The 19,614-nt window shown below is 32.6% G+C and overlaps 1 protein-coding gene across 1 annotated transcript; it reads left to right on the top strand.

Moving 5' to 3' along the window:
• The first annotated feature begins 11,122 nt into the window (after positions 1 to 11,122).
• LOC134726168 (uncharacterized) lies at positions 11,123 to 11,539 on the top strand. Its single transcript, XM_063590569.1, has one exon. The coding sequence runs from the start codon at positions 11,123 to 11,125 to the stop codon at positions 11,537 to 11,539; it is 417 nt and encodes a 138-aa protein (XP_063446639.1).
• Positions 11,540 to 19,614: the final 8,075 nt, after the last annotated feature.

Below are 19,614 nucleotides of genomic sequence, written 5' to 3' on the forward strand. Positions count from 1 at the left end.
GAGATAACTCTATAAAATCAGCTAAACGTTTTAATTATTACGTTGTGTTGTTAAAGGAATCTTAAGCTTCTGAATGATCAAACATAGTGTTCGTCAAACTGCTATATAACCAGTGTAATTTTTCTGATAAAACGGTTGGTTCAAAAATTTTAAAATTTTTATATTTTTGTCAAAGGGTCAAAGTAAGTATTTTGTAAAAATTGTATGAAAATTAAACGAGCCAAATAAATTTTAGTCAAGGTGTTGGGTACCACCTTAAGGGCAAATGATACGGTTACAGGGTAGCTAATGTTATGTGTGCCAATTTTAATGAAAACGTACATAGTTTTTTTTTTAATTTGATAAATATGCAGCAAAAAATTACGTTTTTTGACTGCATTTTTGAACATTTGATAAATATGGTTATTATTCTTGAACATTTGATAAATACGGTTCTCTAACTCTATGGACATTTATTCCTTTCCGAACCAATTGTATAAAAAAATTTAATCAACGTGTGGTTGCCGATGATCTCAGAACATCATTGGATGATTTTAAGGGTCATGACCTTTTTAGCAAACTGGATGAATCAAAATATGCTATAACAGGTGTTAATGAAATTGACAACTTCGTGCAATGTGAAAGGCACTCGAAGGGGATTTTCGGTTAACAAAAAAAAAAAAGAACTTTTTAATCATTAGAGAAACAGATTCTTACATAGTTACTCGTGAATTATCGGATTTATCCAATCTCGATAGTTAAATTATAAATTTGAAAGTTGATAATTTAACTATCTCGATTGGATAAATCCGATAATCCACTGGTACCAATGTAAGAATCTATATTTATTATTGTGGTCGTTGTTTGTTGTAAATTCATAACGTTTTGTTTTTGGCATTCGTTCCATGGAGAAAACAGAGGGGAAGGGGGTTAATAGCTTAGCTTAAGACTTTGATCAATTATTATTGCAACCTAATTTTCATATCCGTACCGCCAGATTTAGGAATTTTGTGTTGGTTTTCAACAAAGATTTGACGCTCGATCTTTTCAATTCAATTTTATGGAAAACATGCAGAAATGCATATGACTTCTTTTACCTCTTGACAGATATATGTTTTCTGTTTTGCTTTTTCTAATCATATTGTGTTGTAAAATGATGCCGTTTATATGTTCTTGATTAGAATATTAACATTCTTATCTTATCTTATATGTCTATGGTTTCAGGAAAGGAATCACTCATATTGATTGAAATTTCCCTTTGTACCAAGTTTTTGAGATCTTTGTGACATGTTAAACCCCCTATATTGCAACATTTGGTATCAAATAATTGCTGATTGTTGCCGTGGTTACACAAAAAAAAGAGATTATATTTCACCATTATTACTATTGGAAATCAAATCTATAGACGATTCTCTTTAAATAAATATACACATTTATAATTCAAATATTATACCTTATTTATAAGGAAGAAAGGGAAAGAGGGCGTTTAAAAATTATGAGTGTCAGTTCTAAGTTTTTTTTTTCTATCTGTGAATTGACACCCCACCCTAGTGTATAATTTTCTCGCTGCGTTGGTTTGTTTTCTTCTATTTTGTCGGGCTTCTGTTTCTTTGACATTTTCCTCATTTCCATTCTCAATTTTATCAGGATTTACAACACTCAAAGATTTTTTAAAGGCATGTACAGTTACATATATGATGTTTGTGTCACTCCTTTGCGAAATCAAAGTAAAGAAAAAGACGGACAGCAAATTTTAATGTGATTCTTGTAAATAATAGTTAAGATCAGGTAACAGAAGAAATGATGTCAAAATAGTGAGCACTTAAACTATTAAGTAACAGATAACAGGAATCTTAATTTCAAATAAACAGTTAACAACATTACAGACATGCAGTGGATCGAAAACGGTTAACAGTTTTTAAAAATTTATCAGTCAAATAACAGTTTTTAACAAATCTAAACATTAAAAAGGACAAAACAGTTTAACATAAAAGGGTACCCCCCCCTTCCTTCCACCTTAGATATTTCAACTTAAAATTTTATTTTATTTGAAAGTACGGTAAATAACTATTCTAAAATTAGCAAGTTGCCATACAGTTGAAAACAAGTTGCCATACAGTAAATTTGACAATACAAGCAAGTTGCCGTACCCTAGACTTTATTTTTTATGGTCTATATTCTTTAAAATACGTCTTTTTGACAACAAATTTCAGTAAATATGATGCCACACTATAATAATCTAAAAACGTGTCTGGAACAATAATGAAAAACAGTTCAATATCTGGAGAATGGGGCGACATAGGACGATAGACCTCGAAATATTCCCGGACTAAGTGGCAAGTTTTGGAGTATTATCAAGGTGTTTGGTATCGCCTTAAAAAGACTAAACAATTAAGTGTGTAGTAATTTTTAGTCTTAGTTTGTAATAAAGAAGAAGGGGCGATAAGGCCCTTATTTTGCCCAAAAATTACTGCAAATTAAAAGTTCCACAATTTTTTTTTTAATTTCTGAAAACTGGAATTACGAACAAGGTATTCAGAAACACAAAACAAAATTAATTTAACATTGAACAAATAACCATTGCAACAAATCATGACTTAATTTGCATATTTTGTAAAATTTCTTGACTTTCCTTGTTCCTTGTTTTTCATCAAGTTTTAATAAAATTGAGAATGGAAATGGGGAATGTATATTTTAGTATATTTAAGATTGAAAAAGTATGTGCGCACCCACGAAACAACTTTGTAGTTAGTGATATTATGTCAATAGTTGCAATAAGGCTTCTGTTAAATTATTTTGTTTTCTTTTATTTTCTTGGCTGCGCACAATGTTTCCACAACGGAAATAAAGAAAAAAAAAACTGCATGCATTCTGTATTTTTCATCGTTTTTGTGAAAACAGAACTTATTTTGACGTAATTCTGACGTCATCAGATAAAATCTTTATGTTTTTCATTTATATTTCTTGACCCTATGAATTTTAAAACAGTATGTGCCAATTTGAGATATTTTGTTTTCATGGGCCAAAACCAGGCCTAAATGCCCCTTCTAAGGATAATCAATTATGGAAATCAGTATTGTTTGTACAAATATTTTGCCGTCAATAAAAATCCTTTCATTTCTGTTTGGTAGCTGTTTTTAAATTGTCTTAATAATTTTTTGTTCATATTTTTACTGCATAATATCATGCAAAATATTGCATGAGAGTCATGGTGTGGTGGTTACCGTATCGGACTTTACAACTCTCCTGTTCGATCCCCGTCAGTTCGGGAAGCAAATTTTATGGACTGATTTTTTGGTCTACCTTTGTTAAGAGGGAGTTCAAATACCTTTTGCACGTAAGAGACATCGTTGTAGATATCGAAAGAGACTAGACTAATGCCGCTACACGGCAACACTCACACCAGATGGGAACAGGGAGCAATATAAATTGGAGAAATTGGTTTCCCAATCAACTATAAATAATAAAAATATAAAACCTAATATATTGTTGATGTGCATATAAATGTTTATTTTCTATTATTAGATCATCTTTTTGTGACACTGGCTGCTCGTTTCATGCAGGAAGTTAAAATGGACTACATATCCACATGCTATATACATAGTGCCAGAAAAAGGTATACTGTGTTAAACTTACTTACTTAGTTATGAATTCAAAATTAAAGTTAAAAGAGTTGCTCTGTTATTTCATAATTTCAATTTTCACATCTCAGTTCAAAATTATGATTTTGTGCTTATAAGGTTTACACTCAATTCTTTAAGATTGACGGACCTCTGTGTTACATGTTTATTTAAAATATTTTGTTGGATATTAACAGAAGTGTTATACAGTGAAACCTGATTTAACCGTATCCTGCATAAACCTTAAATCCAAACCATTTTTACGGAAATGATGTTAACTGTACCCGAAAATTTAGAAATGATATTTTTAAACATATCGCTCCTTTAAATAAACTTATTCTAAAAGATTACCAATTCAACGATGTAATAAGATCATTGAATATTGTTTTTATTGGTATACATATTTGATTGTGTTATCACTAAATTAAAAGCAAACTAAATATTACAAGTATGTTATATAAATATACACAGTCATGGATCTACCATCTTTCGATACCTGTAACTTGGCATTGCACAAGGTCACGTGTTTCTTTGACTGTTTATAACGTCTTTACACTTAAATACATTGGATGTTGGATGTGTACGGATTGATAGCTTAGTCTTAGATGCATGATTTTTTTTATTAGTTGTAAGTGGCTTTAGATAACTATCTGCGATTACTCTCAGATCTGTTGATTGTGTCGTTTTGTTGTCGGGATGTTTAAGTACCCGGCCACGTTCACTTGTATTTATTTCCATTTGATGAGTTAGGCCTTTTTCAACTGATTTTTATAGTTCGTTCTTATGTCGTACTGTATCTAAATTTACCACACTATGTACTGTGTATTTTTGTTTCGTTGGATACTAATTGTCGTGTATTTCGTGGGTACCTAAGAACCACGAATTTTTAGGTTTAATTGTTTCACAATTTGTAAAAATGAACATGATTGATTGACTGCTGGTTGCTAAACGTCCAGTGGCAAATATTTCATGTATATTCAGGACGAGGACAGTCAAGTTCACAATAAATACAATAGGTAGGATGATACAATAGAGGCCATCTGGGATGATGGTTGGGAAAATTTGGATTACCACTGGAAAATAAGGGGAAATTGGATAGGGACAGTAATTTTGCCTTGCAACAGGCCACCTACGGACCCCTCAAAGAGTTGTTGCAAGGGTTTTTAACGTGCAAAGAGCGTGGCACTGTCTTTACACGAGGCGTCGGATTTAACGTCCCCCTTCTGATCGGACGTGACTGCGAACTTGATAAATCCCGCACAGACAAACGGACGCCCCACTTCGGCAAGCGTTTTACTACCGGTCGGGAGAAGACCAAGTGACCATATTTATATACCCCAGTCATCCTTGGGGTGTAAAAATGAACCATTACAGGTCAAATTATGTACGGCCTTTAACACGGAGCTTTGGTTCACATCGAACAGCCAGCTACATCTATAAAGTGCCCCTGAATGACTACCCTAAAACCTTTAAACAGGAAAACCAACGGTCTAATCTATAAGAAAACAGAGAAACACAAATAAACCACACCAACAAACGTAAAAATCCTGACTTAGGAAAGGACTGGTGCAAAAAAAAATACAGAGGGTTTAAACGTTTAAGTAGGTACATACCTATATTCCTCTTTATAACAATAGTGTCACAGCATAACATAGAAAGACAATGCAAAATATCATTTGAAAAGCTAATTTCACTCAAAGACATATCAACACTAACTATACTCTGTGGTCCCAATCTAAGAAAGAAAAAAATAATTTTACTTTTTCTTTTTCGGTCATAATGGTTGACATATCTTGTACACTTTTAGGATTTTTGTGTTTGAACATATCTTAATATTGTATAAATTATAGTTCTAACCTTTTGACTTTCATAAAACATTAAACAAGAAAACCAAAGGTCTAATCTATAAGAAAATCATGACTTAGGAAAGGACGGGTGCAAACAAAAAATGCAGAGGGTTTAAACGTTTAAATAGGTATACATACCTATATTCCTCTTTATAACAAGTGTCTCAGCATAACATACAAAGACACAATACAAAATATCAATTGAAAACCCAATTTCATTCCAAGACATATTACATGTAACACTAACTATACTCTGTGGTTCCAATCTAAAGAAAATATTTTTACTTTTACTTTTTTGGTCATAATGATTTCCGTATCTTGTTTACTTTTAGGATTTTTGTGTCTAACAATATCTTAATATTGCATAAATTATAGTTCTTTTCTATTGATATTATCATCAACGATAAAAACTGAAAATATATCAACATAATGATCACGTAATTATAAAAGTATTTCAGTATTGTCTGAAAATTGTCACGTACACACATCAATCTGTTACCACGTACACACCTCAGACAACGGATAATAAAAGTTCATATTGATTGACTTTCTTATATTATCAAGGATGAAAATAAAAATAACTTAACGAAATTATAAAGTTTTAATCAAAGCACAAAACTTTACGACAAAAAAGATGATTTAAGCTTTCCAATGGTGAATAATCCATTTCTAAGTAACAACATTCCAGCAGCACCTGTATCATCTCCCAATTGATACGATATTCCCGTGCTTGCATTGCTTGTCATGATTTTCTTGATAGAGGGTTGCTGCTCACAAGAACGCTATTAAACAAACAGTTACAAATGGTGAAGTTGAAATTATCTCTTCGTAAATTTTACGGACGCCATCACGAGTTTGTTGACTGTTATGGAATAACCGTTTCACAAATGATATCGGATATGATCCTTACGTCTTAACTACAATTCCCTTCCCTTTCGTGAATGAGTCATACCGAATTAGAATATTTACTGGATTTGTTATAACATAAGCAACACGACGGATGCCACATGTGGAGCAGGATCTGCTTACTTTCTGGAGCACCTGCGATCACCCCAAGTTTTGGGGAGGGTTTGTGATCCTTATTCTTTATCCTTTTATGATGTGTCATGTGTTCTATTGTTTGTCTTTTTCATTTTTAGACATGCGTTGTCAGTTTATTTTCGATTTATGAGTTTGACCCTCTAGTATCTTTCGTCCTTCATTTATAGTGTGTTTAGGATGTTTGAAGATTGACCAATTCAATCATTGAATGGCAGTAGTAATATATTGAGAGTCGTTTCTCTATCTATTTAACATATTTGTGTTCTGTTAGGACACAAGAAACATTTTACTACCACATCAAAAGGTAGAATAAAACACTCTTGTGAATAAAAATACCATGTCGGAATAGATAACTAGGACATTTTAATCAGAACAATGTTATAGAGTGTCTTGGATGTTTTAAGATTGGTTAATTAAATCATTAAATGACATTTTATTTTAAATCAGGCAATTTATTAAATATTCAAAACATGTCAAAAAAAAATCCCGCTAAGTTTACTTTCCTATTTCTATGTTACCCTCTTCCGGAATCAGAAATAATAAGTCATTTCTTTCTGAGTGTCTGGTAAATATTGCCGTATCTTGTGCACTTTTAGGATATTTATGTCGAACAATATCTTAATATTGCATAAATTATAGTTCTTTTCTATTGACTTTCTCGTCAACGATAAAAACTGAAAATATATCAACATAATGATCACGTTATTATAAACAGTTGTTACAAAAGTACTTCAGTATTGTCTGAAAATTGTCACGTACACACATCAATCTGTTATCACGCACACATCAGACAACGGATAATAAAAATTAATATTGATTGACTTTCTTATATACTCAAGGATGAAAATAAAAATAACTTAACGAAATTATAGAGTTTTAATCAAGCACAAAACTTTACGACAAAAAAGATGATTTAAGCTTTCCAATGGTGAATAATCCATTTCTAAGTAACAACATTCCAGCAGCACCTGTATCATCTCCCAATTGATACGATATTCCCGTGCTTGCATTGCTTGTCATGATTTTCTTGATAGAGGGTTGCTGCTCACAAGAACGCTATTAAACAAACAGTTACAAATGGTAAAGTTGAAATTATCTCTTCGTAAATTTTACGGACGCCATCACGAGTTTGTTGACCGTTATGGAATAACCGTTTCACAAATGATATCGGATATGATCCTTACGTCTTAACTACAATTCCCTTCCCTTTCATGAATGAGTCATACCGAATTAGAATATTTACTGGATTTGTTATAACATAAGCAACACGACGGATGCCACATGTGGAGCAGGATCTGCTTACTTTCTGGAGCACCTGCGATCACCCCAAGTTTTGGGGAGGGTTTGTGATCCCTATTCTTTATCCTTTTATGATGTGTCATGTGTTCTATTGTTTGTCTTTTTCATTTTTAGACATGCGTTGTCAGTTTATTTTCGATTTATGAGTTTGACCCTCTAGTATCTTTCGTCCTTCATTTATAGTGTGTTTAGGATGTTTGAAGATTGACCAATTCAATCATTGAATGGCAGTAGTAAAATATTGAGAGTCGTTTCTCTATCTATTTAACATATTTGTGTTCTGTTAGGACACAAGAAACATTTTACTACCACATCAAAAGGTAGAATAAAACACTCTTGTGAATAAAAATACCATGTCGGAATAGATAACTAGGACATTTTAATCAGAACAATGTTATAGAGTGTCTTGGATGTTTTAAGATTGGTTAATTAAATCATTAAATGACATTTTATTTTAAATCAGGCAATTTATTAAATATTCAAAACATGGCCAAAAAAAATCCCGCTAAGTTTACTTTCCTATTTCTATGTTACCCTCTTCCGGAATCAGAAATAATAAGTCATTTCTTTCTGAGTGTCTGGTAATTATTGCCGTATCTTGTGCACTTTTAGGATTTTTATGTCTAACAATATCTTAATATTGCATAAATTATAGTTCTTTTCTATTGACTTTCTCATCAACGATAAAAACTGAAAATATATCAACATAATGATCACGTTATTATAAACAGTTGTTACAAAAGTACTTCAGTATTGTCTGAAAATTGTCACGTACACACATCAATCTGTTATCACGCACACATCAGACAACGGATAATTAAAGTTCATATTGATTGACTTTCTTATATACTCAAGGATGAAAATAAAAATAACTTAACGAAATTATAGAGTTTTAATCAAGCACAAAACTTTACTACAAAAAATATGATTTAAGCTTTCCAATGGTGAATAATCCATTTCTCAGTAGCAACATTCCAGCAGCACCTTTATCATCTCCCAATTGATACGATATTCCTGTGCCTGCATTGCTTGTCATGATTTTCTTGATAGAGGGTTGCTGCTCACAAGGACGCTATTAAACAAAGAGTTACAAATGGTGAAGTTGAAATTATCTCTTCGTAAATTTTACGGACGCCATCACGAGTTTGTTGACCGTTATGGAATAACCGTTTCACAAATGATATCGGATATGTTCCTTACGTCGAAACTACAATTCCCTTCCCTTTCATGATTGAGTCATACCGAATTAGAATATTTACCGGATTTGTTATAACATAAGCAAAACGACGGATGCCACATGTGGAGCAGGATCTGCTTACTTTCTGGAGCACCTGCGATCACCCCAAGTTTTTTCTCTATCTATATAACATATTTGTGTTCTGTTAGGACACAAGAAACAATTTACTACCAAATCAAAAGGTAGAATAAAACACTCTTGTGAATAGAAATACCATGTAGGAATAGATAACTAGGACATTTTAATCAGAACAATGTTAAAGAGTGTCTTGGATGTTTTAAGATTGGTTAATTAAATCATTAAATGACATTTTATTTTAAATCAGGCAATTTATTAAATATTCAAAACATGGCCAAAAAAATCCCGCTACGTTTACTTTCCTTTTTCTATGTTACCCTCTTTCGGAATCAGAAATAATAAGTCATTTCTTTCTGAGTGTTTGGTAATTCTAGGATTCTCTACATCAGATTTAGGTACAATACTAGTTTATTACGTATACGTAGTAATCTCTCCTCGATTGGCCCTTTCTATAACATTTCAATCAAATTTTGAATCAGATACCGGAATAGGCACAGGAAACAAATGTAAACTCAAATCGATAAAAGATAGAGGTAAATGGTTATCTTTGTGCAACGTGTTTTGTCATTTTTATTTCACGTGCAGCCGGAAAAAAGGTCATTATTCACGCATGTTTCGTTGAATTAGTATAGACATCGACGTGAAGGAAATTTTCAATTGTTCGTTCATCGTGAAATGCCAATTTTATTTCGCTAACTGCCATTCAAATACCCCCTTCTTTTACGCTTCTCATTAAAACTTGAACTGTATTTGCTTGTTATGTTTCCACCAAAAATATTTGAAAGCTCTGTCATTCATTTTTATTTCTTGAATATAACCTAGATGAATCTGCTGTGAAGAGAATGTTGATCATTGCTGTAAATAACATAATTTTACATATACACATGTACGCATAGTTTAGTCATACTTTTTTTTAACATATGTTTCAAATATTTTTGTGCGTCGATCTTTGTATTTGAAACTTTTGACAAGAAGGAATGGAAAATCCGCAATAATTATTGAAAATTACTGATTTTTGGTATTTATATAAGTTAATGTTTCGAACTTTAATTGTTTCTGTACAGTGGGGTTTTAACACATATACGACAAATATTAAGATAAAAGTCATTGTAACAATTGTAATTGTCACAAATTGCGCATGCTCGGATGGGAAAGACGTGTTGATATATATATCAGGTCGAATCTTCAGTAAAATAATGCGAATAAGCATTTTGTTTTGAATTATCCAATGACAGGAAAGAATTAGTAAGTCATGCACAAACAAACTGTATAAACTGTATATAATTTGAGACTTTCAAAAGACATATAATTTGTTAAAACATAATGCACACCTAATACTCAGTCGAGTGGACCGAATGCCAATGTGACCATTGTTCTACAAGAACTTTTATTTTTATTAATGCCAGCAACTTATTAGATCATCTGTGTATTTAACTATGTAAAACGGATCTTTAATCCTTGATGCAGAAATCTAATACTACAAACAGTGAATTTAAAAAGCGAAGACGTCGCCCATCTGTTCAACCATCCCCCCAAAATCTACAAACAGATAAAAAGCAAAAAACGTTTGATACAGACTCTGTAGATATATTACACTTTTCATCTGATGAGCATTTATTTGAAACTAGCATGAGTAATTCCACAGTTGCACCTGTAGTAAGCATCAGTCAGGAAGACATTGTAAGAATAGCACAAACTGTGAAAGAATTTCTTGTTGGTGACTTACATAAAACCTTATTGATGAAAAACAAAAACCTGTTCTACGCGAGTTAAAAGAGTTAAAAATGAAATATGATGATCTTGACAAAAAAGTGGAAAGTTTTCAGGATATTATTACTGTTCATGAAAGTTCTGAAGTCAGCAACAATTTAAAGGCAGAAATAAAATTTCTTAAAAACAAATGCGATGACATAGAGCAGCATAGTAGGAAATATATGCTCCGTTTTACAGGGGTTCCTTTCTCTTATAGTGAAAACACTGACAACAAAATACTCCAAATCGCAAGCCAAATGCATGTCCAAATGTCACAGAGTGACATAGTAATAAGTCACCACACTGGGAAGCAACATTCTGATCGTCCGCGCCCAATCATCATTCGTTTTTCCAGTTATAGAGTTAAGGAATCTCTACTTCGATTGAGCAAATTTAACAGACAAAACCCTCAACTTGCTAATGTCTCCATTAACCAAGAATTAACAATGCTGAGAAGTAAACTTGCATACTATGCAAGATTTCTGGTACGAAACAAGAAGCTTAAATCAACATGGGTGGTCGACGGCAAAATATATATTGTAGACAACAAAGATGACAAACACATAGTACGAAATAATGATGATTTCATTGCAATGTTACATGTAGATGAGCTTGAAATTGAACCCCAACCGAATGGTCCGAACAACCAGACGAAGCACCAGCTACTACAAGAGAACGAGTATTAACACATGATGATGATGCTATGTATGTCATTACCGGAGATGGAAACGGTGGACGCTAATAAAATTAAACATGTTCAGTTTGACTCTGTCTAATTTACTTTGTGTTTTTGTCATTCTATATTTACCTTTACATATTGAATTGGGAATGAATGTGTTTATACAATGTGTGTGGATGTGTGGGTGAGCTTATTTTATTTTGGCAGTAATATGTAAACTGGCGAGCGGGAATACATACAAAAACAAATCAAATCAAACCAAACCAATGATTTCCCAACTTATATTAAGTGATGCAGTGATTCTTTGAGAACGAGTTGAGCGTGCATGTATAGGTGATCATTTTTTTGTCCTTTTGTAACACCCGCCTTTTCTTTTTATGAAGGTGTGTGACTAATTGAGACGGTATTTTCTAAATGATAATCACTTTATGAATTCAGATATAAATGAACAAAGGGTTAATCTTTCTTTGGATACCTCAAATTGAAATTAAAATGTGCATTAATATTTCTCTATCGTGCATTGTGATCTGTGTACAATTTATTTATTTTCCTGTCATGGGTTAAACTCCCAAGCCAAAGAAAATGCTAAAACTTGTTTATATAATTACATTTTTGTTACTTACTGTTTATTTGCTTCCTTTTTGTTGTCCCGGCGTCGGATGTGTGAATCAGTGTTATTCTTATCATTTTCTTACCACTAATATTATTATTATTGTAGTGCTCCCAACATGTGTTTTGTTCTGTAATATATTCGTCTACACTAAATGTAAAGAATGGGAAGTGACCTAAATACATATAGGGCACGTGTTTGGCTACACTATGTCAGGTCTACTCGACTGCCTCAATCGATCGATTTACATACCGTTATATTAGTTTATCTGTTTTCCCAAATTGGCACAAAGGCTGTCACAATATATTTATACTTCGAATTAAACACAAATTTTAAAAATCAAAGTTGTTCTACCTGTTTGCTATCAAGTTTGAATTCGTATTTAAAAAGTACAAGATGGGTTTTAGACACCAAAAAAGCAACTCCTTTGATGGGTAGATATGAAAATACAAATGACATTTGTTTATCGATTTGTTAGTTATTAGGTCTTTCCACTTTTCTGTGGAAAGACCTATTGTTTTTCTTCTGATTATTTTTTTTTTTTTTTTTTTTCTTCCGCCTAATTTTCTTCTTGCGATAAACATTTGTTTCGCAATATGTTGCTTAGATATTTGGTATATGATATCGAACAGTTTATGCGCTTTTGAAATTTACCTTGCGTAAACGAATACTTTTTTTTGTAGGAGTTATCTCCACAAACACTGTTTTCCTTGTTAGCGCATCTATTTCGCAACCGTAAAATATTATGACAAATTTATTTTACAAAATTGCTCGTTATATCCTTCCCATGATTTGTCCTATTTTGACCGAAGTGATATGAACGCTCCATATGAGAGTTATTTCCCCTTATGCATTTGATATAAGTGATATGCATTTCTATCTTGAAAACCATAAGTGCTAGAGACCAAGGATCTTTTGATTTGAGGTCCTTGGTCCAAAAAAAAAAAATTAGGTCAAGGTCAAAGGTCAAGGTCATATACTAATTTTTGAATTTGGCTTATTTCCACTAATTTCCAGAAACCGTATAAGATATCGACATATTATTTTTTCTAAATTGTTATTTGCGACATGTCGTAACACATAAATTTTGATTGCAAGAGTACGTTAAACGTAAAAGTGAGTTTTCTCCCCTCTTGTATTTAAAAATACGCGTTTGGTGATATAACTGATTAACCAAATATTATTAAGACCTATGGTCTTTTGATTTGAGGTCCTTGGTTTATGACCTTGAAATTGATCTCAAGGTCATAGATTAATTTGACGTTCTAGTTTTTGACCTTTGCTTTCAGCTCATAGGTATACATGATATAGCCATGAGACTTTTGGCAAAAGGTATCAAACCATTTAACCTTGAAAAAAACAACCGGAAGTGACCTTGTGTAAACCGGAAGTAGCTATTTTTTGTACTTTATTAATAAAAAAGTATATAGAACCAGATCATTTTGGAATCAGTGTCAATTAAATATTATCGGAAGTAACATTTTTCAAACCGGAAGTAACAAATTATCTCCCTTATTTAAAAAAAATATTGTATAGAAACCATATATTTCTGGAATCAGCGTACAATAACCTATCAGTTGACGATTGAAATGACGTTTTAAACTTAATTTTACAACTTTCATATTAAAATACATTTTTTTCAATGGAAAGACCTTCAATTGTTCTCTGAACAATTGGTTTTTAATTTTTATATATTTTTCTAATTATTTATACGGCAGGTGATATCGAACTAAATCCGGTGCCAACGTCCGACTCACCGAATAACTACATGCATAACCATAACGATAGTTCAACTGATATGTTAGATTTTGATCGTTATAAAGATCTTTTGACTTGTTCATGCCTAAATATACAAAGTCTGCTCCCTAAAAAATTAATAGTCGAAGCTGAGCTGGGGGACAGGGACATAATCTTACCTACCGAAACATGGCTTAAGTCCGGTATAGCTGATACCCAACAGCCAATTAAAATTAGATAATTTTAAAACTCCATATCGAAAGGATCGGGATGGAGACAAAATCGGTTGTGGGGTCTTAGTTTATGTAAAAGATAATAAACCAAGTAAACGACGTCATGATCTTGAAATACAAAATCTTGAGTGTCTCTGGATAGAAATTAACACACAAAAATGTAAATGTCTGTTTGGAGTATTTTACAGACCCCCTGATTCTAATGCGCAATACTGGGATAATATGAATTTGTCCATAGAAAATGCTTTCAATTCGGGTATTGATAAAATAGTAGTAACGGGCGATTTCAACGAAAATTTGTTGATTTATCGAAACACAAAACTTACAAATATTATTTTGCAAAACGGCCTAAACCAAGCAATTGATCAGCGTATATTCTTCTGCGAGACCATTTCATCTTTACTGGATTTAATTTTAGTAAATGATCCTGACATACTTTTATATACTGAAGTCGGTGATAATATTTTGGAAGCTAATGTAAGATATCACTGTCCTGTGAGTGGCATAATAAACATTCAAAAAACACCATATACAGTTTTTAATAGGAAGATTTGGGACTATGACCACGCAGACCTAACTAAATATAAATTTGATCTAAGTGAAGTTAATTGGGACTAACAATAATGACGTAAATGTTGTCGCGACAAAAATTACAGAAACTATATTAAAAATATCTGCAAAACATATACCTTGTAAATTTGTCAAGTTTAGATCTCAAGACCCGCCATGGCTAACTGGTCATATAAAAAAACTAATTCGGCGCCGAAAAAGACTTCATAAAATGGCAAAAAAGAATAATACTGCTGATTCTTGGCGACAATTTCGGTATGTTAGGAATCAATGCATAAATTTCATAAAAACAGCTAAACTTGACTTTTTCAACAAACAAATAAATATATTAGAGAATCCAGAAACCAATGTTAAGAATTGGTGGAAGCTTTTAAGACGTTTATCTGGACAGCCTTCGAAAGCGTCAAATTACCCCCCTTTGTTAGTAAATAATTAATATATAGAAGACGATAATGAAAAATCAAACGCATTTTATCTCTTTTTCTGTAAGCAAGCTACCGTGGATAATTCTAAAGCGTCTTTTCCTAATACCCCCATGTCCGATGATATACCAATATTAAACAATATTATAATAACCGAAGAGGAAGAGTTTGATCACTTGTCTTTGTTAGATGTCACTAAAGCGACGGACCCTGATGAAATTAGCGGTAGGCTTCTGAAGTATGCTGCTCGAGAGTTAAGTAGGCCCCTGGCTCAGCTTTTCAATAAATCTATACGTGAAGCTGTGTATTCAGAAACCTGGAAATTAGCAAGCGTTATACCAGTTTTCAAAAGTGGTGATAGAGAACTGGTGTCAAACTATAGACCGATATCACTTTTGTCGATCATTGGTAAGAGTATGGAACGTTGTGTTTTTAAGCACTTCTTTAACTTTTTAACAAAACATAAAATAATAACAAGTGCCCAGTCAGGTTTCATGCCTGGAGATTCTACAATTAACCAACTCTTACACATAACAGATTTATTTGGCAAAGCTCGTGACGCAGGAAAAGAGATTAGTGTTGTCTTTTTTGATATAAGTCGTGCTTTCGATCGAGTCTGGCATGAATGTCTTATTTATAAACTTAAAAATATTGGAATAAGAGGAAACCTATTAAAGTGGTTTATGAGCTATTTATCAAATCGAAAATAAAAAGTTGTTATTTCAGATTAATCCTCTGATACTTTTGGTGTAAACGCTGGCGTCCCTCAAGGATCAATATTAGGCCCCTTACTTTATTAGTATATATAAATGACATTGTAAACGACATAGACTGTAACATAAAACTATATGCTGACGGTACTTCCCTTTTCATAGTAGTTGAAGATGAATATGCAGCAGCGATCAAACTTAATTCTGATATAGAGACTATAAACAATTGGTCAGTCCAATGGCTGGTAAATTTTAATGCAAAAAAGACTGAAGCTATGACAGTTTCCAAGAAATCAGTTAAACCCCATCATACACCTCTTTATATGAATGATGATATGATTTCAGAAGTAGAAAGCCATAAACACCTTGGTTTATTTTTTCATGAGGATGGTTCATGGCATTCTCATGTCAATAAAATAATTGAAAAGATAACACCTAGATTAAATTTATTTCGTGCCTTGAAATTCAAATTGAAAAGAAAGTATTTACAAACTATATATTTAAGTTTTATCCGACCTTTATTTGACTATACAGATATCATTTGGGACAACATTCCAGACTATTTAAGTAACAAACTAGAAAATATGCAACTTGAAGCGGCTAGGATAGTTACTGGTGGTACCAAGTTATCGTCCATAAATAAATTATACGACGAAACAGGATGGGAGTTACTATCAGAAAGACGTAAAAAAACACAAAATTATAAAATTTCATGAAATGTTTCAAAATAAGACCCCTGATTATTTAAGCGACATTATCCCTCAACAATTGTTCAATATTCATAATTATGACACACGACGAACGAATGACACGCAACATATAAAGTGTAGAACTGCATTTTACCATAAATCTTTTCTCCCCTCAGTTATTCGATCCTGGAATGCTATTCCGGACGATATCAGACTTAGTCCATCTAAGTTTACACTTAAAAGTTACCTTAATCAAAATGTAAGAAAAATGCCAAATTATTATTTTTATGGAGACAGGAAAGGACAAATACTTCATGCCAGACTTCGGATGGATTGTAGCAATCTGAACGAACATTTAATTAAGAGAAATCTTGTAGAAAGTAAAAACTGTACCTAGGGTAGAATCGAGAGCAGTAAGCATTTTCTCCTCGAGTGTAATAATTACTCCCTTGTCCGAAAACGTACGATAGAAAAAATTCCCTTCCCATACAATATAGAAACACTCCTATTTGGCTGCAATAACCTCATTTAAGAGGAAAATGTACTCGTGTTTAAACAAGTGCAACAATTTTTGGTAGATTCGAAGCGTCCTGGCTAATAGCGTCGTTCGTGCATGATAAAGATCGTAATTGGGTGAGACAGTCTTGACAAAGTCCTGTAAACACACTCAACCGCTGGTACATATATATATAGGAAAGATCTGATGAAAAAAAATCAACTGTTTTATTTGCAGTTATTTCCCTTTATCTTTTTTCTACAGGGAGACGGATTAATATAAGGGAAACCGTGTTTCCGAATCCTTTTGTAATATGTTATCACTGTATTTATATGTGTATGCCATGTACATCATTTTTTTTGGAATAAAATATGATTAAAGTAACAAAATGAACAAATATGCAACTGTACACGAAGTTTGTTTTGTTTATACACAATAGTTAACGCGATAATCAAAATTTGCCTTTACTTTCAAATGCACATCAAAATAAAGTCGTTAAATCTCAGGTAAACGTCTTTTTACTGATGACTTAACGGGCACATAGGAAACGCGCATTTACTCGGGTAAACATTAAAAGTGACCATTAAGACCACGTTGACGTAATGATATTCAACGCAAAATCTGAAATTAAGTAAGGAAATATGTGCATGTGGCCTTGCTGTCTATCTATTTAATGAAATGATTGGTCTGCATCTAAGTAAGGAAATATGTGCACGTGGCGTTTCCGTCAATCTACTTGATGTAATGATTAGGCTGCATCTAACTCGAGAAATATGTGCACGTGGCGTTACCGTCCATTCACTTAATGTAATGATTGGTCTGAATCTAACCGCCAAAATATTTGTTCAGTTAGTCAGCGTTTAAGTATGCGTCTGTTTCTAACGTACTAATATGAGACAATGTATAATATATCTGTAAATGCATCTATATGTCATTGGTGTTTTTCTTAGATTTGTCTGATTCTCTCTTTAGACGTTTTGAATATAAACCAACGAATATATGACAAAATGACATAGATCCACGTCTACTAGTTAGCCTGTATGAGTAATTTAACTGGAAATCAACGCATTTCAAGATTGTAAAGAAAACTCTCTTAGAAATATCTTATAATATTTTTAAATTACGGCGCGAGACAACGGGACAAACACTTACTCCGAATCCGACCAAGAACCCTATTCACCCAAATTAATGCAGATCGAATTGTGTTCAAGTAAAATACAGAAAGTAAAATTCAAATATTATTATTTTTTACCATATAAGGTCAAGACTCAAAATGGAAAACAGTAAAGCTAGTACTTTACAATGGCTCCCTTGATTAAAGAATTGAATACTTTTTTAAAATGTATTTGAGTGCATAAGCGTTAACTGAAGATTTGTTGGATTATAAAGCTTACACTATCAATGATTTTGCAACTTTATTACATTTCTTTACCTAGCATTCAATACTTACGGGATAATAACATTGTGTTTGCTGTGTTCACGAACAACACGATTTCGATTTAATTTTTTTTATGTTTATTATGAGTTTTTTTGGTGGGAGCACGTGTCATCATAAATGTTGTTTTTCATTCTTAAATAAAGGTTGGTTTCAGAATGACGCGGTATTGCTGTTAGCTATAAAAAAAAATACACACATATATTGTAATTTTATCTTTCTTATACATGAATCTGTCAAATATTAGTATCTATCTTATTGAATTTTGTTTTACAAATAGTCCTAGTCATTCATTTTCTGCATTTTCACAAAGGAGTTCCATTGATATCTTTACAGATGGGTGCAGTCCTAACCTGTTCAGCAAGTTAACTTGATTACCAGTCATCTGGACTGGTCAAAGTTAACCTGTGACCGGATTTAGGACTGCTCTGACCAGTCCTAGGACCAAAATCAAGTTAACTTGAAAAGCGGACTTGGTCCAAGGACTATTTTAGTTGGCCAATAGGTAAACTTGGAAACAGGTCTGCTATTGATCAAACTTAACTTCGAACCAATCTTGTTATTAGTTATGGGAAGTTGAATTCGAAACCAGTCTTGTCTTTAAGTCAAAATAAGTTACATTTGAAACCAGTCCTGCCATAAAGTTAAAATAAGTTAACTTTGAAACCAGTCCTGCCATAAAGTTAACGTTTAACTTTTGCTTTGTATATTCCGATCGAAACCAGACCTGTTCCCAATTTAACTTTTGACTGGTCTGCTCAATATCATGTTAGCTTGTAACCAGGACCACTCAACATAGATCTTTTAAAAATATGTTTTAATATTCTCTTTTCGAAGTATAAACATCGAAAATAAAGCATAGTTTTTACTTCCGTTTTATAAACAGGATTAAATACAAATATTTGAAAATAAAGTACGCATAAAGCATAAACCGTTACTTGTTACACAAATTTATCTGTGATCTGAAATTGTTTTATCGGGGCCGTTTATAGCTGACTATATGCGGTATGGGCTTTGCTCATTGTTGAAGGCCGTACGGTGACCTATAATTGTTAATGTTTGTGTAATTTTGGTCTTTTGTGGATAGTTGTCTCGTTGGCAATCATACCACATCTTCTTTTTTATATATTAATTAAAAAACAATCTCAGTTACAATGATAACGGGCAATGAATATATTTT

This window comes from Mytilus trossulus, chromosome 7 (genome assembly GCF_036588685.1).
Source record: "Mytilus trossulus isolate FHL-02 chromosome 7, PNRI_Mtr1.1.1.hap1, whole genome shotgun sequence".
NCBI classification, from domain to species: Eukaryota; Metazoa; Mollusca; class Bivalvia; order Mytilida; family Mytilidae; genus Mytilus; species Mytilus trossulus.